Source organism: Babesia microti, chromosome III, assembly GCF_000691945.2.
Source record: "Babesia microti strain RI chromosome III, complete genome".
Lineage (NCBI taxonomy): Eukaryota > Apicomplexa > Aconoidasida > Piroplasmida > Babesiidae > Babesia > Babesia microti.
The window spans coordinates 973,934-994,455 of NC_027207.2; the positions used below are offsets into that span (position 1 = coordinate 973,934).

Consider the following 20,522-nt stretch of genomic DNA (forward strand, 5'->3'; position numbering starts at 1 on the left):
AGAATTAATTTTGCTTTACAAACTTTTATACACACCATTTTGACAAATCCATAGTCAGCCCTAACACGCAACGCTACCATCTACCACCACATCAAACAAGCTCAGCTCAGAGTGAAGCGGAAAAATAAACATACCGATAATTAGAAGTAATCAATCTATAGCTTATAAATACTACTAAGGTCCCCAAGTTTGGATGTCAAATGGCGAATGACTTGTTACACAAGTTATTACATTAGAGAATCCTCCATCTCGGTGTCCAGGAGGTTATCATTAACGTCACTATCATCGTTTTCATTTACAGACTCTTCCAATCTTCCAAACTGCAGAAAGTGGCTACCCCTATGTCACTAATATCCTCACCTGTGTATTTCGTGGTAAAATTCCTTTGGAACATTTAGTATAAGGTCATATTTGAGGGTGGTGGAATGCTTTATGCCCATAAAGTTATAGTTCCACACCTGGTCACTGGGCACCAGGTAGAAGCCCAAAAAAACATCAGAAAGTAGTATCTGTACCCTCTCAAACATGGCGCTAGTATATCCCGGAGCATTTTTACCCATAGCAGCGGCCTGTGCAACGGCGGTACCCTATGTCAACATACCCACACTTCTCACAAAAAAACAAAACATATATACATAGTTAAAGATAAATAGCAACCCTAGCCATACCTCTGTGGATTTTGCCCATTTTAGTCCTGCAGGCGTTACTCTGTATGCCGCAAGCGAACACGATCCAGGAGTGAATGAACAAGTGACGATAGAGGCAACGTAGGTATCCAATCCTGCATCAATGCCTAACAATAACATTCAAAAGCCAACCATACAACAATTTATCTGTCATATAGCTACAAAAAACGATGAACATATATGCTTACCCTTGTTAGAAGCCAGTAAATTGGCATGAGTTAGTACGTCCGCTGGGGACAGTTGCCCCGTCTCATTTGGCTGGGTGTGAATCCAGCCCAAAAACTCAAGGTCGCGCAATAACTGGTGACTGGGGGCTACTGGAGGAAACGAAACATTGCGATGGGTCCCAACCTGCGGTACCATTACTATACACTTTATTTCTCTCACTTGGGGACAGTCTGCAGGCGTGGTACCATACAAAAGCGCGCAAACTTGTGTACGCAAATCTCCCAGTGAAATAAACTTGGTTATCACATTTCTTGCTAGAACAAATGTCACACTATCGCCCAGGTTACCAAGGTTTGCCTCTTGAACGTACAAATTGTTCGTACGCAAGTGCAACTGATTCGCCGCCAAAGCGCGCTCACGCCAATCCGTTTTGGATGAAAACCTCTCCTTCTCATGTGGGGATTGGGTAGACACTACAATCTCCTCCCCGTGTACGTTGAATGTTTTGGTCGTTGTTGTTGTAATCATCGTATCACTAACTTGGGCCATCTTGGACAGTTCTTCCATCTCCTGCCTCTGCACGCTCGGAGGCGCTATTTCCATACCCAAAATAATATCTCTAATTTCACTTTGCGTCAACGCTGCCGCGTTAACATTATTTTTCTTAGCGTAATCGCTCAGGATCAGATCCTTAAGCGCAATTTCCGCCTCGATCCACTCGGCATCGGTGAGCGATGGCCAAACATGGTGGGATAAAGTAACAATTTTTGGCGAGGGCTTAAGCAGCACTTTGGCTCGATCTGAATTTACATGTATTGCGCGCAATATCAAAAGTAAACGCGAAAATGCAGTATAGGGGGAAATTGTCTCCAGCCAGTCATCATACAGATTGAATAGAACCATTTCGGGCTGTGTCGCCTTTAGAATCATGTCACCGAATTTTTCAAGCTTCAGTATTGCCTGAAAGGGTAATTGCAATTCTGATCCCTTTATAACAATGTTAGGAAAGTCCAGCAGATGCACTTCCAATGGGTCCAACATACCCCTCCTGGTGACTATCACCGTCTTTGGCTGTTCCTCCACAGGCAGACTGCGAACAAGCGCCGCCACCTCCTCTGCCGTCTTCCATTTGGCCAGCTGGGTCAGCCGTTTCTGACCCGCCCAGACGCTAGTATGGATTACCTTCAAAAACAACTGCCCGGTCCTAGGGTTGAGGATGAAGATGGCGCCGTTAACCGGTTTAGTTGTGAGGTTGCCTTCGAATGTTTTATGAATAGTTACACGATAAACGTTGGTATCATCTACAAACCAGATTGTTTGGGACCCGAATAGCTCACCAAAATTTTGTGAACTCAGATATGGCTCCGTTGGTTCGCTGCTATAAAGTTGCAAACCCTTTCTAATACGATCTCTGAGCACGTATAACGCAGGATTTGCCTTCATTATTTTGTTCATTGCACGCATCAACAGTTCTTTTAGACCAGGAATATAATTACCAAAACCAGAGTGCAAATTATATGCTAAATCCACGCCCAAAAGCACACCGGTTGGGCTGGGATAGATGCTCATACAATCGCTAGTATAGTCTAGAAACTTGGCGCGACAATATCTCTCAATGTCGTGAGAATCATAATCCCCCCATCTCAACTGCACGTCCAGCCAAAATTTGTTGGTCCATACCCCACTATCGTCGTTGTCACTGGTGCTTTGGGATGATAATAAGGAGGGCTTGGATGCCTTCCAACGGTAGGAGGCCAGTAACAAAATATCGGCACAAGATGAATTCATCTTATAACTTTTCCTGGGATGAATTGTCTCCTTTTGTACTGTCTCTATCTCTAACCTCTCCAACTCCAAATCCAAAACCTGACAAAGATCCATCACTATGGACTCGTGTATCTTTTGCCAGAGGTGCGCACGGAAGATCTGAATCAGAGATATTTTAAGCGTGGGTATTTTCCCGTGCATAAATATGCCTGTAAGATCCATTTGCACTTGAAAACCAACATAAACGTTCGCACGGTTAATTGTCGGAGACCACCATAGGGTGAAGCGACGATTCGGAATCTGGTTCAAACCCGAACGCTGCGCGTTAGTCAGCTTCTTATACTTCATTGATTCCTCAAAACCACTGGATTTCTCCCAAAATAACCCCTCCCACGTAGAAAAATATGTACCCTTAAATAATGTGTGCTCCAGAATTCCCTCCACGCCACCCAGTGCTTGAATCATATCCGTTCGGTAATTATTTAAATTCCAAAGCTTGCCGTCATGCCTTTGGTGGGTCCACCAAAAGGGGTTGCTCTTCAAAACCTGGTACTTCTTAAAGTCCTGCCTAACCCTCCACCCCTTATCGTAGGCCAGAGTATGGCGGTCCTTCTGGAACAATGTGTTAATTCTGGGCACCCCCCTATCCCATGAGTCTTCCAGGTCTTCTAGCGTCAACCTCCTGTTCTGGGCATTCGCCTCTGAGCGCTTAAGAGCATATTCAGCCCAGACGCGCTGAGACTCTATAAATTCACTCTCCCACGATTGGATGTAGCGATACAAATTAGGTATAAGCTGGTGAGAATCGTGCGACATACCGCTTCGGAAGTGCGATATACCCACTTCTGTCTGCTTTGAAAACCTCAGGTCACTCTGTGGAATTAGGATATGTCCCATACTAAGCATGCCTAGCCCGCCCAGTTCCTTCGGCGTGTAAAATACAACAGGGGGGAACCTAGACGGCATCTTTGAATTCAAGCCGATTTTTATTCTAGTTTGAATCTTATTCTCGCACTTTACCAGCAGATCCAGCATCTCAGGGGTCCTCAAAACTGCCTCCCTAAAATAAGTCATCATGCCAATGAGAGTTGTATTCCACTTATTGGATATCTTGGTAAATGTTGTACTACCGGAAGACATCAAAATCATACGCACTCTGTTTTCAAAACGCTTGAGACCCTCATCGTCAACCCTCAAATGTGCCAGTGCAGTTATCTCCTTGGTAGATTCATTTTGAAGCTTCCACACCCCTTCAGAATAGGGAGAATCTTCGCTTATGTCGGAACCCACTATCCCTACCTTTCCCCAACGCCTAGGAGTTATCCTCACCTCAAAAGAACACATGTTGAACAACAGATTAGGGTTTTCGCTAGAGTATACCGATACAAAAGTCTGAAATCCGGAGGCATCACCCGCAGACTTCCAGCTTATTTTACCCAATGACCTTGGAATTCTGGCCGCCAGCTCCCAAAAAGCGGCTCTGCCGAGATTCACATCGTTCTTCATCAATCTCATCCTACAGTCCCTAGGCCAACATTTCTTATTATTATACCCTATTACGTTCTCGTTGTTTGGATCCGGATTTTCACTCAAATACCTCTGAACTAGCTCCCTAGACTGCTCTTGCGTAAACCTAAATAGCACCCACAAACGGTCCACAAATCGGCAGTAAATCCGAATAGGATGTCTCTCCTCCACGCTCACATCTGGGAAGGAAAATGCGTCGTTTGGCAGTAATGCATTTGGACCAGCTATGTCCGTGGCTCTTGTTAGACCCAATAAAAGTAGATCAAGTATCATAAAATAATACTGCGAGACGAATGAAGAGAACTGAAGGCCGCGAATCAGCCCGTAGCTATTGACGTGAGACATATCTTTAAATGAAACTGTAACGTTATTCTTAGCAGTGATGTAATCTGCTATGTTGTGATCTACAATGAGCCTGAGAAGCCTGTTCAAAAGAGTCAAATCCACCTTCTCAAAAACACCAGTAAAAGATGTCTCCACCAGGACCACGCTTTCACCATTTCTGACATCCCATATGTTATTGAGGTTGTTTATAGCCTGGCAAAATTTGTACACTAACAGCGGAGGAGGCTCAGAGTCCGATGGTTTAATCCAGTTTGGAAAGAGCCCGCGACTGTCGGCTTCGTACCATATGTACTGATCCAAGTATGCGTCGGTAATCTTCTCGAGCGGGTCTATATGATGTACTGGTATCAAGTGGCTGTAAAGGTCCATAAACTCCATATCCGCCTCCTTGAAACTCCTCTGGGTAAGTAAATGACGCTTAATCCTAGATAGAGTCTCATGGGGGTTGTCGTATGCCTGCTCCAGAAGGGCCAATTCTTCGCGCTGATACTGGTTCAACCTGCTCTTTACGGAGTAAATCTCCTTCAAACGTTCCAGGGCCAGCACCAACATTTTAGTATCATGTTTGTAGTTTAATGGCGGGAAGGGAATGTGACTGAATTTTCTGGATTCAAGCCAATGCACTGCCACTGTATAAATGGCGACCGCCTCCTCGCTGGTTACATAAGGACCATCTTTGAGGTATACATGCTGGCGTTCCTGCTCCCCTTTAAGCCAAAGCCTGGTTAGACGACCTAAGTTCTTTTTGCACACGGTTTTGTCGACCGTAGCTCCTCGCTTAATCCTCTCCCTATTGTAGTAGGCCGCATTAGTCCACCAGTCCGCCTTCATCTTTACGTACCTATGTTAGCGGAATGGTAAAAAATAAGGTGATAAAAAGCAGGGATGAAAAAAGTTATTAAAACGACGGCCTTGTATACAACATGGATAGAAATGGCTGAGGTTTAGTCAATCCCCTATAACATATATATATATATATTTATTTATATGTGATTTTAACATGAATAATTTTAAGCATTTGAACTATCAAAATCTTAAAAATAAACGTCAAAATCACGTATAAATAATATATATACATTATAAGGATTTATAGGCCTACCTCAAAATCATGTTCTCTATTGGGGCTGGTAATCCGGGCACTTTCCACGGAATATTGGCCTTCCAAGACCTCCAGGCCTCGCTCAAATGCTGCAAAATCGTCTTGGCCTTAGATGCCTTAACGCCTTCGGGCATCATATCAATCACATCATGCATCACGGCAGCACGGAGCTCTAGGTCAAAGTGCGATTCCACACGTTGCTTGGTCACCGTTTTAGCAATACCTTTCGTCACCCTCCCTTCAAATTGCCTGGCTAATAAATTCCCAAGCCAGCGCTCTAGGAGGGGCATTATGCCCCGAAGGAAGAAACACCATACACGCCAGCCGGGGAACCAAAATCCAACGCCAGGACCTTTGCCCACTGGACCCGTATTAAACCTGTAATAGATAACATGCTTCAAATCCTTACACATCCTTATTTGCCTCATCAGTCGATATTTGTATCTGTACATGCCGGTCAATTGCCCGACATGTGAAAAAATGTACTGCAATCCGTCAGCCAATTGAAATGCATCAACATTTCCCAATCTGTACTGTACATGGGAGTCCACAACAAGCTTGGTAAATCTAAGTATCTCACGACACAAATGGAAGGCGTTTCCGAAACGCGATTTCTTTCTTTCCTTTGTTGTCAACGTCTTAACGGGTTTAAGATTGAAGTTGTAGTCCAGGTGCAAATAGTCAAGATTTTTGCGGTGAATCATTAAGTTCAGCATATTGTACCCCTGGCGACAAACCTGAAGCCCCGCCTCCACCCAGTCTATCCGTGTACATTGAAAAAACTTTGTCTGCCTGAATGTGGAAAATAGCCTAATCTTTTTGCAACTCTTGGGCTTCTTTGCATGTAGATTGTTTGCCACCCAAATTTTCAACAATTTTTGATAGCTGACTCTAACTTTCACGGGATAATCAGAGGGAACGTGTTCCCTGAACCAAGATTGCAATAATGGCACATCAATTGCCCTCCTACATCTACCCTCACGGTCACAAAAGGGCCTAGGGGCAAAATATAGTACAAATCCATTGGTATAGTCCTCATCGTCTATGGGCAAATCATCTAGAAGTGGCTCTACAAAAAAATCATCATCTTCTTCCTCATCTTGTGGCGCTTTATGGTTCCGCGACGATAGATATGCAGGCAATGGATTTATTATAGGATCGTAGTAAAATGGAGGCAGTTCAGGATCGTGTGGCTTAATAAATGCACACAAGGGATGGTGGTAGGGTGAAATGGCCACATTTCTAGGCCTATTGTTGTACAGGTAAGGAAATGCCACCTTGTACTCCGTACGTATCTGTTGTCTAATGATTATCTTATTTATATCGTTAAATTCGTTCCAATCATCGTCCTCTACCATGTCCCTAAACAGTGGCTCAAATTTAGGCCCTCCGGGTATGGCCATGTTTAATGCCTTGGCAGTGTAAAAGCTCTTCAGGTTAAATAGGTAAAAATAGTTTTCATCTGCTACATCAGTGACAAGTTGATTTGCGAGACGATTCAACACTCCCATTTGCTCAAGTGTTAATCGCCAATATCTATTTGAATTGTGCCTATCGTTGGGGTTTGTTGCCCAGTGCTTCCAATCCCATCCCTTCTGATAAAAGCCCTTCAACACAGATTTATCTTCGTCCTCGTCCAACTCCATCTGGATAGGGTCCAATGGTTCAACATCTAGTACGTTATCTGCATAATCTATGGGCGGTTCCTCGTCATCAAACGGGGGGAATCTCATACGCTTGAAATGCCGCCTATCTCTCTTCTCCCTCCTCATCATAATCCACATGGTCCCCCACTGTGCTATGAAAAGAGGCTCAGCAACAAGTGGAACCTCATCCACAAGAGTCAGCGCCCCAGTGATATGGTACAGGACCTTTACGTATCTTACTTGCTCCCAAGGCATTGGCATATTTTCCAACAACTTATAGGCTGCGTGTGGAATGTACTTTAGGGCACCAAGATAAGATCTTTTGTCGTATCTATATTTCCTATTGCTCATATCTCCGTGCTCCTTGATCAGCTTACGCAAATGTTCAGGGGGCATCATTTCCAGTGTTTTGTTGGAAAAATGCCCATTTGCTAGATTAGCCGCAATTGACTTGCGGAATCTTGCTCGCCGCAACCTCTGCCATCGTCTGGCCTTCTCCTGCATTGCGGAGAATGCTGGAAGAGAGGAACTGCCTTCCCCATCAATTTCCATGCCATTATACTCATCATGAGACACTCCATTACTCATGAGATGACTTCCAACATCCTTAGATACCTTATTGGGGCTCATGGGCAAAATTATTACAGGCCCCACCCCGGCCTCGTCAATGGATTTACTCGCATTCACTATTTCACACAATACATCTATTTACAACCATTCCACGCACTAAATTCCACTAGTGATCACTTAACACTTCGTTATCATGTAAACTATCTCTTTTAATTTATGTCAGGCATATCTAGCGATATATATCTCTCAAACTCACAAAATGACGATCATTATCTATATTTATCAACAAATATCACGTTAATACCCCTTAAAACCCACGAATCCCTTACCTTTATGTGTAAATTTCTGCAGTTCTATTATTTAGACAATTTCTACTCATGTATCAATTAAAAACATATTGGTAACCTACAACTTATTGCCAAATAGATTTTTAATAACGGAAATCTATCTATCTCATCTATATTACTCTCATTATTTATATAGTATTATTAACCAAATTGTTTTATACTCTATCTAGTAGATACTCATATACACTAATAATAGTTAAATCGAATACTTTAGCTGTAAACTTGATAAAAAGGTCAAATCTTAAAGGTATAGATGCCATCTACAGTTGAATTTAACTGCCTGTTTCTACAAATAAGTTCGCAAAAATTATTCCATCGCGTTCGATCCCTACTTAATATTTTATCTGATCAGTCTTCAGCCATATCAATGGTAGCTTGAGCAGCTTCTGTAGCCTCGTCAATCAGTTCCTGAGACAAATACTCAAAGTCATTTTCCTTTATCCAAGCGAGTTGGATTTTGGGATTATCCCTAGTCTCCTCCCTAAATCAAAAGCCTATTACCTCGATTGAATAATCATGCGACATAATTCAATCGATAACTCCTTGCAGCAAATTGAAGATAAATCCAATTTTTCTAGTTCACTTTTGACGTTTTGTTTGCCCTTACCCAGGGAAGTACCCTGGTACTTGTAAAAGGCCCCGCTCAAGTCCACACTGTAAAGTTGTAATCCAGATAAATCTGTATTAGAAGCCCATAGGTGAGTTTTAAATGACCAATTCCGGTATATGAAATTATAAAAATTACAATTTTCGAGCATGCAACGACACAAGTATCGGAGGAGAATGAAACTTGCTTGGTTCGCTTCAAAATTCATTTCATTATTTCTGCTTTACTTACCCTTTCCTGCCAACAAAAAGGAAGAGCCAAAAGGTCTAACATGCCAATATACAGTGTAGGCATGAACATATAAAGCTAATCTCTCCACTAATATCTTGATGGGTATGTCTAAACCATAGTGCTTCTTGTAGGCAATATATTCCGACCGCGCCCTTCTAACAAGTTCTTTACCATCAGGAAGGTATCCTGCGACTAACATACCAATATTTTCACCCACAGAAAAGATTCTCCATGGACAATTGGCTAGGGTTTTGGAGTTTGGATATGAATCTGCGACAAAAACGATTCCATCACTGCAAATAGCCGCTGCCACGGTTGGACTTGAGTCTACAGCTTTACCAGCATACTCTACTTGAAATACACGCCCATCCGGGGAGAAAGTTGCCACTGAGAGATCATATCCTGAAGCATTACCCGCCATATACACTACACCTACCTCACCTCTACTATATATACATATAGGGCATCATCCTAATAATTTGACCATGCAAATTCTTTAAGTTTCTACTTAATAATCATTCAAAAATTAACAATGAATAATGTGTAATGTGCAGTTTATCACTACACATTATTCATTTAAAACTCACGACAGAGATATCAACACACGTCACTACATAACACTACCATATATAAACACATATTTGCGATGCATATTCCTTACATACAAGCGTTTAAAGTATTGGTTTCAGATTATTTTTTGAATTTTAAAATATGGAAAAATTAAAAAATTTCATCGAGCCAGATCCACACAACAATTTATCATGATTCCACTATCACATCCACAAATGGCACAACTTAGTCCGAATTAGCTTACATAAACACATAAAACACGATGCAGACTGACTTATATGATAGTATAAACTACATTAATTAAGGCTAATTAATTATTGGCGATACACGGGACAAAATTATTTTAATAAACAAAAACGAATACATTTCGATTATTTTTCCCTCTCCCTATTCCACTGTTCAATCATAGCCCTTCTTTCCTGACTAGATTGCCTCTTGGGTGGAGATGAGCTACGAGAACGCCTACATAACAACTCGTTCATACCTTCGTCTAGGAGATCTTGATTTCTTGTAGTGAGGATAGTCTGTATACATTTTATTCATCAACTTCCTACGCAAAGATCGTGGCACGTGCTTTACGTGCATAAAATTACAGTAGCCGCCACGTTTACATTGCCCATCCACAAATTGCCTACATCGGGCTTCCCTAAAATCTGTAACAGGCGTGTATTCCACCATAATCTGTTTCCCTATTTTAAATAGCCATGGTACCTCCATAAAACCTCCCTGAAAGTGTGCTTATAGCGTTTGCTGCACTCATTTCGTCGGAATACTTGACATACACATTCCCTATGATGTGGTCGCCAATGTTATCGCAAACAATCATGTCTTCAACCTCTCCGTATTTACATAGTTCCAGAAACACTTCTTCGAAAAACTCCTCAAAATGGTCGGCAGCCTGATCATAAACCTCATCAGACACTAAATTGACACAAGCTTACCCATCTGCCCCTCAGATATTGCAATTGCAATTGGTGGATTCTGGTACATATGCTTAATTACAATCGTCTGTGCCGAAGATGGGCGGTAGTGAGATCTACTACATTGTTCACCGTGCCTGCAGGCTCCGATTTTCCAGAAAAACGGACAATTCACTCTATCTTCCTCTGTGCCAATAATACGGGCCAAGTGCTCAGCCATAGTCACTTCAATTACAATTATACTACACTAAACTGCTTTATGTAACTCGTATAACAATTATTCTCCTGCCTAAACAAACCAACAAACTATCCACCACACTAATCTACCACCTCTATATAGGGGGCGTTATTTGTGGCCCTAGGATATACAACATTACTCATCATACACTTTTTAAATTTACTAAAAATTACTGACAAATGTTACATTTGTTACACTTATTTTACACTTCGCAACTACCGATATACTTTAATTTGGTAAATCTTCCAAAAGCAGAGTCAATTTATCAGAAACACCTCCATACCCCAACAAACGAGTAAGAGATTTCATCTTACTTGACTCTACAATATCTCTAATTTGCGATATGGTAAATACGGAATTTTTATTTTGCTTCCTTTTCCAAATTTGTATAACTTGTTCACAGTCGCTAAATGTTTTGTTCAACATTTGAGTTAATATTTCCGTTGTATTATCAAGATTTAGTGGTTCCAACTTGATGACTTTAAAATTTCTAATCATATGATAATATTTTAAACAATCAATGTTATCCGTGATTGTAACAATGACGAGTATCTTATGCACTTCGTTCCAATAATTGTTGGATAGTAAATTGTTCAATTCTCTAGCCACAACACTTGTAACATTATACGAACTCACAGAATCCAGGGATTCCATCAGCAAAACACATGAAACACTTCCCGAACTATATTTATACAGTGTTTTGAAAAATTTGTTAATTTCCCTCTCCGATAAGCCTATCTCAGGTCTCAGATATTCTGTAACTGAAAATCGCACAAACGGCACTTGCAATTTTTTAGCTAGATTAATTGCATAATTTGTTTTGCCGACGCCTGATACTCCAGTAACGACATGTGATTCAATAGGCATGTTTAAAACGTTTTTTGAATTTGTAAAATCAAAATAATAATCAGATTTTAGCATACCATATTCATTATCTGATTCTTCCTGATCCCATCCCCTCATGATTGGTAAATTTAAAATCTCAGCGACAGTTAAACCGTTACTCGAATCAACCAGTTTTGACAATTTATAATTGTTATAATTCACACCTAATTTCCATTCAAATAGCATTTGTCTTTGCCACCTCATTAGGGGGAATGGCAATCTAATAAAATTCACAATTAGATCGCTAGATGCCAGAAGAGTTAATGGATTATTTTCCAACTTTTCGAATGGGACAATAAATTTAATTGGCAAATCAAGCTCCTTCCATGCTTTCATGTACATCATTAATAAATCCATTATTTGATGAATGTGGAATAACATATTATTCATTTCAGCTGCAACTGAAAACGTGCAAATGTTGCAAATACTTACTATTATATTCGTGCCAGGTACGCCTTCGTACCGTGTAGCGGAGTCCATCACATTTAATTTATTGAATATGTCACTCAATTCATCATCATCATTATTATTAAAGCTCGGGAGTAAAGCGATACAAATTGCATGTATTGTTATGAGCAAAATATAGTCTTCAAAGGTGTAAATGTGTTTAGATTTGATTACAGAAAGTAGATGGATTATGTTACACTTTGGCAAGTGAGGAATATAGACACATAGTTGTTCAGAAATTCGTTTTGAAACATTTTCAATCGATTTATCATTATTTTTGGCAGGTTCCTCTGATTTTCCAGTTAATCCTGAAAATTCACTGGTCAAAAATTCAACCAAATTATCATCGTGGCTAATGAATGTCGATGTTACATCTGAATATATATACTTTGATAAATCAATTTTATAGTTGTATTTTGAGATTCTAGTTATAAATGCACAAAATTCTTCTACCAAAAAATCTAGATTACACAATGTTTACCTGGCTCCGAAATGATTAGACACCCAAAGGCACCATCAGAACGTATTAATTGAGAAACCTCATCAAATACACCGGGATATAAGCGATTAAATGGTATAGATTTATTATTACTGCAAAATTCTTCAGAATTACGGACACTAATAGAACTATCACCAGTGGATTCTGATTTTTTAACAGAGTTAATTTGTTGAAATGAATCTAAAGATGTTTGTTCATTGAAAATTTCGGTTTCAACCCATTTATAATTTAATATTTGTGTGTTATTTGTGGCATCTAAAACAACCGCATTAGTTTCAGGAGGGGATGGACAAGGTTGAAGCTCCAACCGATGTGCCACAGTCCCTATAACCAAATCACTCATAGTGCAACAATGAATTTTGTTTTGATATTTTACATTCCCCCCGATTTTTTCATATAAAGACGAGAAATGTAAATCCACTAATGAGATTTTCCCCTTTCCAGAAATTATTAGTACATAAGGATACAATTTTGGGATGTCTGATTGGCGGTGGCTTTATTTACTATACAAATTATACAATCGAGAAAAGATTAGGTATACAGGCTGATCTAATAAAGCCTCTAACCTCAGAATCTATCAGTACTCAAACACTTATTTAGGACCATATGAAGAAAATGAGATTTTAGAGAATAGGTTGGCACAGTCAGACTATGTGGACCAGTATAAATTTGTAAAGGTATTAAATAAATGATTCAGGAACCAAGTTTTAAGAAGAAAGTGCCGAAACAACCGTTGTATGAGAAAGAAACTAGTGATGAGGTGGTGAATGAGATGTGGCAAGATACATCCGAATTAACCTTTTTGGATACCTTAGAGACGGGAGATTTAGCATTCATCCGTTACAATACACACAACCTCAGCCTGTTTAAAATGATGCAATTGAAGTTTATCAGATTTATCACGGGCAGGTGTTACGACGATATATCAATAATATATCGAAAGGCTTCAACCAATAGGGATATGAGTGATGTATTATTCATACTTTCGCCATGTATAAACATGTCAGAGTGGGCAATGCAAGTCAAATCCCACTCAGAGCTTAAAATTGATGAATCTGTGAGAGATGTGAATGAATCTAAAAATGAAACTAACGCCCATTACATGAGCAGAATTGCCAGCCATCCTGGATTTTTAAAATCCGAGTTAAAATCTATACTTAAAATAGATACTGAATGCAAAGGTTGGTCAAGTTATTTTCATATCCCAAAATTTACACGGTTAAAGAAACAACCGGGATTGTATTCTTTTGAATATCTGCATTTGCTTGTCTATCAAGACCCGGAACTGGTGACCATTAGACGAATAGTTTGCGATAAAAATGATCGGTTGCGAATTGAAAATGCACTTAAAAATACAATTAAAACAAACAAACACGTTAGATCACTTTGGAGTGATGTATGTAATTGCTTGTTCAGGAAGCCCCTAAATGGGTTCTACACCAGGCATTATATTGAGAGTTTGAAAGAAAAGATTGAAATATTGCATGGTAACAGGATTATTGACAATTCAAAACATGTATTTATAGAGAAGTTGCTAAAGACACTGAAGATTTCAGAGGCGAATTCCATTATCGATTCTTTGATAGATTTAGAAAGGGCTAGTGATAAATGCCACTCACTTTCATTTAATCACTACAAGATTATCGCATTATTTGAAAATCAGCGAAATATGACACATGCTGAAACGATTAACCATTGTGATAGTACACTGGCTGTGAAAGTATTTAGTGACGCTGGTATAATGTGCAGTGGCGTAAAGTTTACACAAGAAGATTTGATGGATTTTGTTCCACTAAATAGCTCAGCAACTGTACCATCCCAGTATATGGATGGATCTATCAATAACCCTCTGGCAGCAGTGGTTCCCAGGTTATCTGCTAGCTTCGATTTACATGACGGGTATATGCAGCATGCTCGTAGAGTGGCACAAACCTATACACCTTTACACTCTATTATCAAGGTGCCTTCGTGAGCTCTGACATGATATTAATCAAAATTTGAATTAGAAATTAAAAGTTCCAACCACAATCACCAATGCTACACAAGCATTTTTAATAAATATTTTTTAAGTTTTTGTTTACATGAATACTGTGATTATTAGATAAATTATAGGAATCAAGAATTTCGAACATACGCTGGTGGAAAGCAATTTAAAGCTATGATTTGCAATAAATAATTTGAGATTAATTAATCCGCATATGCACTAAGAATTGACAACAAATTTACCGTATAAATTTATATTCTCAATGAATATACACATAATTCTAATAACTCACCAGTGCTGTTGTGACGCAATTTAACATGAATATAGAATTGTTTCGCAAAAACTGCACATTTTACAACGCCTAAATATTTGATTATATCTGCATAGACTGAACCTAAAATATAATGTACAATAACGAAATAGAGTGCCTTGCGGGGCTATCGGTAGAATTCATATATATATATATACATGCCTCCCCACCTGCATATCTCCGCCTTCCCACTACAGGATGATCTGACTCTCAACAAATGAACTGCACAATAACACATATGATCTACCAACGTAAAATCTTATTTGACCTGGGCTAAACCCCTCACACACCATTGTTACATCAATTATACAATACATACAACCACCTACACTCATTCACCTATTCCTCAACAGTGGGCCATTATCCAACTCTGCATCTATCTTCTGGATCACAAGAGTAACTCTGTCTTATACTCTCGAATGATGCATGCAAAAAATTACAAAAATACTTTTTATCGAGCACAATCAGACATATTCACACAACAAACAACAACATTGGCCTGGATGATTTGGCCAACCCATATATTTAAGAGCAAATGAGGTACGCGTTGACCATATCCGCTTTGACCAGTGCGAAAATTCCTAGACATCAAGACAATTTCAAAACTTGTGGAAACATGTCCCGGTCCCAGACACTACGAACACTTGTCAAAAATTAACATGGATATTAAAAACCGGTACTACTTGGGTGAATTTAGCACCGACGCCACGTGTATTTCGATATACCCGAAAAATGTGCCCTTAAACGACGGCATGGCTGTAGACGGCAACGTTTCTTCGCTGGCCAAGGCTTTTAGCGGGGACACCGTCCTTTACGACGCGGCATCAGTCAACGGGGCTTACGATAAATACTACGGCTACAGCCACTCAAGTTTGGGCAAAGATAGGTTGGACGCAGAATGTGTGACTTCGGATATAAATCTCAACGAATATAAACAGGAGTACCAGTCGAATTACCCTGCCAACAACTGCGGGAACTACACATCCTATCAAGACGAATATGCGGAGGCGGGGAAAGATTTGCACGGCTGCCTGGACTATGCATACTTGCAACAGCGCACATGTTATATTGGACCTGGGAATTTGGACACTCATTTTGACTATATGAACCCAGTCTTACCGGTAAAACGCGGGGAATCCGATGTAAATGAGTCCAAGCTCCAAGGGAAGGGGATGAAGCGAGGCATGAATTACATATACAATAAGAATCTGACCACAACGGCTCAAAAGTTCAAGGCTAAACGGGAAAAGTCTCATACAATGGTCACCAGAATGTCCATACGGCGACAGGTAAAGTCGATGGATAATATTGACTTGCAGACCAGGCTGCTCGATTCAATGGATCTGGCCGACCCGCAACCCTCTACGCCCTCCGTTGTCGACGAAGGGGTTTCTTTGGGTCATGAAAGTAGGCAGGAGATGGCAAATGCAGTTTTGGAAATTACTCCCAAAATCGAGCTTCAGCAGGAGTACGACGTAACGCCTCTCCAGGGCATTGCCTATTACATAAACAGCTACACAATTCATGTGTTTGGTATGAAGAAATACCGTCCAAATTGCAAAAATTTGACTTGCGTAATATTTTCAGTGCCAAAAGAGGCGATCACTAGACGGAAAATTACTATTAAATACCTGCTAAACTACCACCAATCTCTTCTCCCGACAATTCTCCTACTTGAGTCACTAAAAACGTACGAAACGTTTTTGACATTTTGCAAAGATGCAGACTTGGCCAGAACCCCACACAAAATTTTTTCTAAAATAATCCTAAAGCTTGGCAAATCATCCAGCTCAGACGCCGACAACGGCGATGCGACCCAGGGCACAGGGAGAAAGTTTAAACGTTCCTGGAAACCAGATTCAATTACTACTTTAAATGCTACCAAGTCTTTAACACAGCCCAGATCCAAGCCTTTGGGCAAGTGGGCTGGATTTTTTTGTGGTGATTACAAGGCACGATCTGCCGCCCACTCTAGCTACGTTGAAGGCCTATACCTCGTCGATATAGATGACATAGCCGTTGAGCTTGAAGGGTTTGAGCATCAGTTCAAGTGGGAAATTGATTTACTCTGGGAGAGGGGTGAGATTGCACGGGACGAGAGGGATGAATGGTACAGATTGGGGGGCCTTGACCATGAATGCATGGCGTACCACAAAATGGTGCAGGAAAGATACGAGAAGAATATGGAGTTTTATGGGCACCCCTACACTCAATTAGATGCCCCTGATAACCACGTTATTGAAAAGTTTAACGTTATCAACCCACCTCCTAACTTTACTCCGCTACCGCCCTTTATTGAGCCCAAGCTTAAATACCCCCGGCCTGAGTCACACAGGGGGATAATTACCTCATATGTTAAGGAGCAGGATCAGGACTTTTCCTTCAAATTATCACTTCATTTTCCACATGAATTTATCAACCCACAGTTGTAATGATGTGACTCGCCCTTACTTAAAGTCACTTTTTAAAGATATTGGCAGATGCCTTGGATGGATACGTGTGCCGTGTATAACGTCACACATTTTAAAATTTCCATTTTTTTTACCATACGAAGACTTTTAGATGTGTCAATTAAAGTCTAATAATTCAGTCACTATACACTTAAATTTTTAATTAAAAAATCTAGGAGCAATAAAATACACTAGGAAGCCTACGGACGGACGGCCTATCCTCAACTATCTTTAAATTTCAAACGTTCACTCACCATCTGGTTGTTAATAAATGGAGGTGACTGGCTATCGGTTTAATGGTAGAAGATATCATACAATATCCAAGATCTGGACTATTTGGGCACACAAAATTGACAGGCTTTTGTATATGGCGGTACCATCTTGTCCTCAGTTAATCTAATTATTCCACATCACTATATGAAATTTAACCAATAAAAATCTCCATGCACGTAATGTATAGTTGACTATCTATTTCTATAACTTATAACGAATCACATACGATTGATCAAGTTTACAATCAACCATACGTACTTAGCCGACAAGTAACAAGTAATTAAAATCTTACATGTGGAACATTTAAGATTTATCAATTTATAAGCAAGTTTATCGAATCCATGAACGCTGATATATGCATATGTTCACTAACTATTGGAGATAAATAAAGGTTAATCGTTATTGTTCTCAATGGATTTACTATAAACAATTGTGATTAATTGCAGTTGAAATGAACAATCCTAACTTGCCAATAATTAAAATATAATTATACAACACAAATTGTGTTTTAAAGTTCACTAGTTTGTCCAAAAATGATTTCAAGCGTCTAAATTATTGATAACTCGCTGATATTGACAATGCCAATTGGGGGAGTGCAACAATTGCAAAACACAGCGTATACGGTTTTTCCAAATAAATGTGTAATGTGATAATGTACGAATACATAACGTATATATGGATAAATAGATCTATGTAGATATCCGCGCGCCAAATAATCATCATAATGATGAAAATCTTTCCGTGCATTGGCCCCAGGCACACTATCAGAATGTTATTAAACTTGAAATTATTTCCAATAATAATGGTCACTATAATAGCAATCGAAAGGACTGTAAAAGTGTTATAAACAAAAGTTCGTTTAAGCAAACCCAACGGTTCAAATGAATGAGTATTGTAGTGAACTAGAAAGCGATATATTTTGGATAATAAATTGTTCGAATTTAAAATTTCACAATCAAAAGTATTAATCTTGTAATTCTTAGCCATATGATACGATATTTGGTAGAACACGTAAATTAAGCGATCGATCGTGCTGGTGGACAGGTTATTATTACCGCCAAATATTTGGTCTTTAGTAGTCAACATTTGGGCATTAGTTAAAGATTCATTATCACTGGGCGGTAATATTGTCTCATTATTATCATTTTTAGAATAGGTGAGATTTATTGCGTGTAGAAACTTATCGGAAATGGAAGAGTCTATTGTTTCCTGTGCACAGTTGTATATGATAGCCAATTTGTACGCGTCTAAAGTGGACCAGAGAAAAAACAGGGTAATAAAAATTGCATAATTGTGCAATTCCCCTCTCTTATTGTTGTTATTAGTATGGCGTACTTCGTAATTACTTAAAATGTGACGGATTACTGATTTTTTCAATAACACAATACTGATAAACATCAACACATAATCCCACTTCTGATACTTATCTGCAATACAACCACAGTTACTGCATTTCCTGATCTGTATCGTACTGTGGTTAAATATATTGTACAGAGAGTCCATCTTGGCGCCACATTCTACACAAACAACCATTACTGGCACCACCGTATTGATTATGTATGATCCCTACATCTTATCATGGATCCTATATTTAAATATTCATTCTAAATATTAACTGCGCATACAGTTGTTATCTATAATAACCTAAAATGTAGTCATTATGGTACCACAAATGAATATGGTTAGACGATGGAATCACACACTCACGACATCCCTCTTCACAATTGTCAAAGATAATCTACCAAAATTACCAAAAAAATTATACAAATTGGAAGATTTGTTAGGCGAATTTCATAAAATACACTCAGACCAGTTGGTACTATGTGATCTATACAAAAATTCTCAGACTCAACTATCACTAGACCCAGATTACATCAAACTAACCAATCGACAATCTCAATTACACAAAGATTTACAATCACTACTAATCGATGCATACAAATCATCCGATTTGTATGCCGATCACGACGTAACTTTGCATTCAAACATGCTATACTTCGAGGAACCGGATACACCAGTAACCTTGCAGGTAATAATTAATAATTGCATATAGATAATTCCAGGTTCTGGCGGACAGGAGGCTAAAATATTTAGCGATCAGCTGTTTCAAATGTATTGCAACATATCGAAAATGAAGGGATGGCAATTATGCACCACTGGAAACAACTGTGCTACAATTTGTGGAAAGGACGTACTAAAAATATTATCCTACGAAACAGGGATTCATCGTATACAACGCATCCCTGAAACTGAAAAAAGAGGCAGGATGCAGACCTCTTCTGCAGCAGTTACTATATTACCCAAAGAATCAATAACTCCAGGTACGCATAATTTAAATTAGTTACATTAAAAGAATCTGAGCTATTGATTGAAACTATGAGGTCGAGTGGACACGGAGGGCAGAGTGTCAACAAATCAGAGACTGCTGTTAGAATTACACATTTACCAACTGGCATTTCGGTAATCATGAAAGAAGCAAGTGGACAAATTGAGAATAAGGCCTTGGCTTTGAAGGCACTAGCTGATAAGCTGGAAGAAAGGGAAAGAAATTCTATTACTATGGTAAGATTATATATGTCCACTTAGAAGGCTATTAAGTTGAAGTGTAAACAAACAGGTAATCTGGATCGTAGCGAAAAGATCAGAACCCTCAATTTCGAACATGATCGTGTAACGGATCATAGGTAATCACAAAGTTACATAGATGCAATTTGAGTGTAAATGATGTTAAAGATTTTCTCAGGGGGAATGAAGACTTTGATTTGTTTCATGAGGCGCTATCGCAGACTGACGATGAAAGAGTGTCCAATTATGTTGCGACTAATTTGGAACTATTCTATGATATGATAAAATAGGTATATATTAACATGACAATTTTTAGTTAAAACCTATTATTCATTATTAATTTTTTCGTTTTTCAAAATTTAAAAATTATACCCTACCATTCCAACAC

At 39.3% G+C, this 20,522-nt stretch overlaps 8 protein-coding genes across 8 annotated transcripts; 3 read left to right on the top strand and 5 right to left on the bottom strand.

The window, feature by feature from the left end:
• On the bottom strand, positions 228 to 7,868 carry BMR1_03g02770 (pre-mRNA-processing factor 8; the record flags this gene model as incomplete). The annotated part of the gene is made up of 5 exons (XM_021482099.1): positions 228 to 339; positions 361 to 587; positions 669 to 781; positions 875 to 5,334; positions 5,593 to 7,868. The coding sequence occupies 5 exons, from the start codon at positions 7,866 to 7,868 to the stop codon at positions 228 to 230; spliced, it is 7,188 nt and encodes a 2,395-aa protein (XP_021338655.1).
• BMR1_03g02775 (20S proteasome subunit alpha 7) lies at positions 8,504 to 9,414 on the bottom strand (the record flags this gene model as incomplete). Its single annotated transcript, XM_021482100.1, has 3 exons — positions 8,504 to 8,636; positions 8,657 to 8,834; positions 8,994 to 9,414. 3 exons carry the CDS (start codon positions 9,412 to 9,414, stop codon positions 8,504 to 8,506), a joined length of 732 nt encoding a protein of 243 aa, XP_021338656.1.
• Positions 9,935 to 10,703, bottom strand: BMR1_03g02780 (splicing factor U2AF 35 kDa subunit; the record flags this gene model as incomplete). Its single annotated transcript, XM_012793713.1, has 4 exons — positions 9,935 to 10,025; positions 10,048 to 10,252; positions 10,275 to 10,484; positions 10,505 to 10,703. 4 exons carry the CDS (start codon positions 10,701 to 10,703, stop codon positions 9,935 to 9,937), a joined length of 705 nt encoding a protein of 234 aa, XP_012649167.1.
• Positions 10,950 to 12,895, bottom strand: BMR1_03g02785 (hypothetical protein; the record flags this gene model as incomplete). The annotated part of the gene is made up of 2 exons (XM_012793714.1): positions 10,950 to 12,514; positions 12,535 to 12,895. 2 exons carry the CDS (start codon positions 12,893 to 12,895, stop codon positions 10,950 to 10,952), a joined length of 1,926 nt encoding a protein of 641 aa, XP_012649168.1.
• On the top strand, positions 12,976 to 14,524 carry BMR1_03g02790 (hypothetical protein; the record flags this gene model as incomplete). The annotated part of the gene is made up of 3 exons (XM_012793715.1): positions 12,976 to 13,132; positions 13,153 to 13,229; positions 13,250 to 14,524. The coding sequence occupies 3 exons, from the start codon at positions 12,976 to 12,978 to the stop codon at positions 14,522 to 14,524; spliced, it is 1,509 nt and encodes a 502-aa protein (XP_012649169.1).
• Positions 15,506 to 17,278, top strand: BMR1_03g02795 (hypothetical protein; the record flags this gene model as incomplete). Its single annotated transcript, XM_012793716.1, has 1 exon — positions 15,506 to 17,278. The coding sequence occupies one exon, from the start codon at positions 15,506 to 15,508 to the stop codon at positions 17,276 to 17,278; it is 1,773 nt and encodes a 590-aa protein (XP_012649170.1).
• Positions 18,122 to 19,102, bottom strand: BMR1_03g02800 (Protein arv1; the record flags this gene model as incomplete). Its single annotated transcript, XM_012793717.2, has 1 exon — positions 18,122 to 19,102. One exon carries the CDS (start codon positions 19,100 to 19,102, stop codon positions 18,122 to 18,124), a length of 981 nt encoding a protein of 326 aa, XP_012649171.2.
• On the top strand, positions 19,230 to 20,424 carry BMR1_03g02805 (peptide chain release factor RF-1; the record flags this gene model as incomplete). Its single annotated transcript, XM_021482101.1, has 5 exons — positions 19,230 to 19,598; positions 19,623 to 19,890; positions 19,911 to 20,131; positions 20,156 to 20,249; positions 20,270 to 20,424. 5 exons carry the CDS (start codon positions 19,230 to 19,232, stop codon positions 20,422 to 20,424), a joined length of 1,107 nt encoding a protein of 368 aa, XP_021337224.1.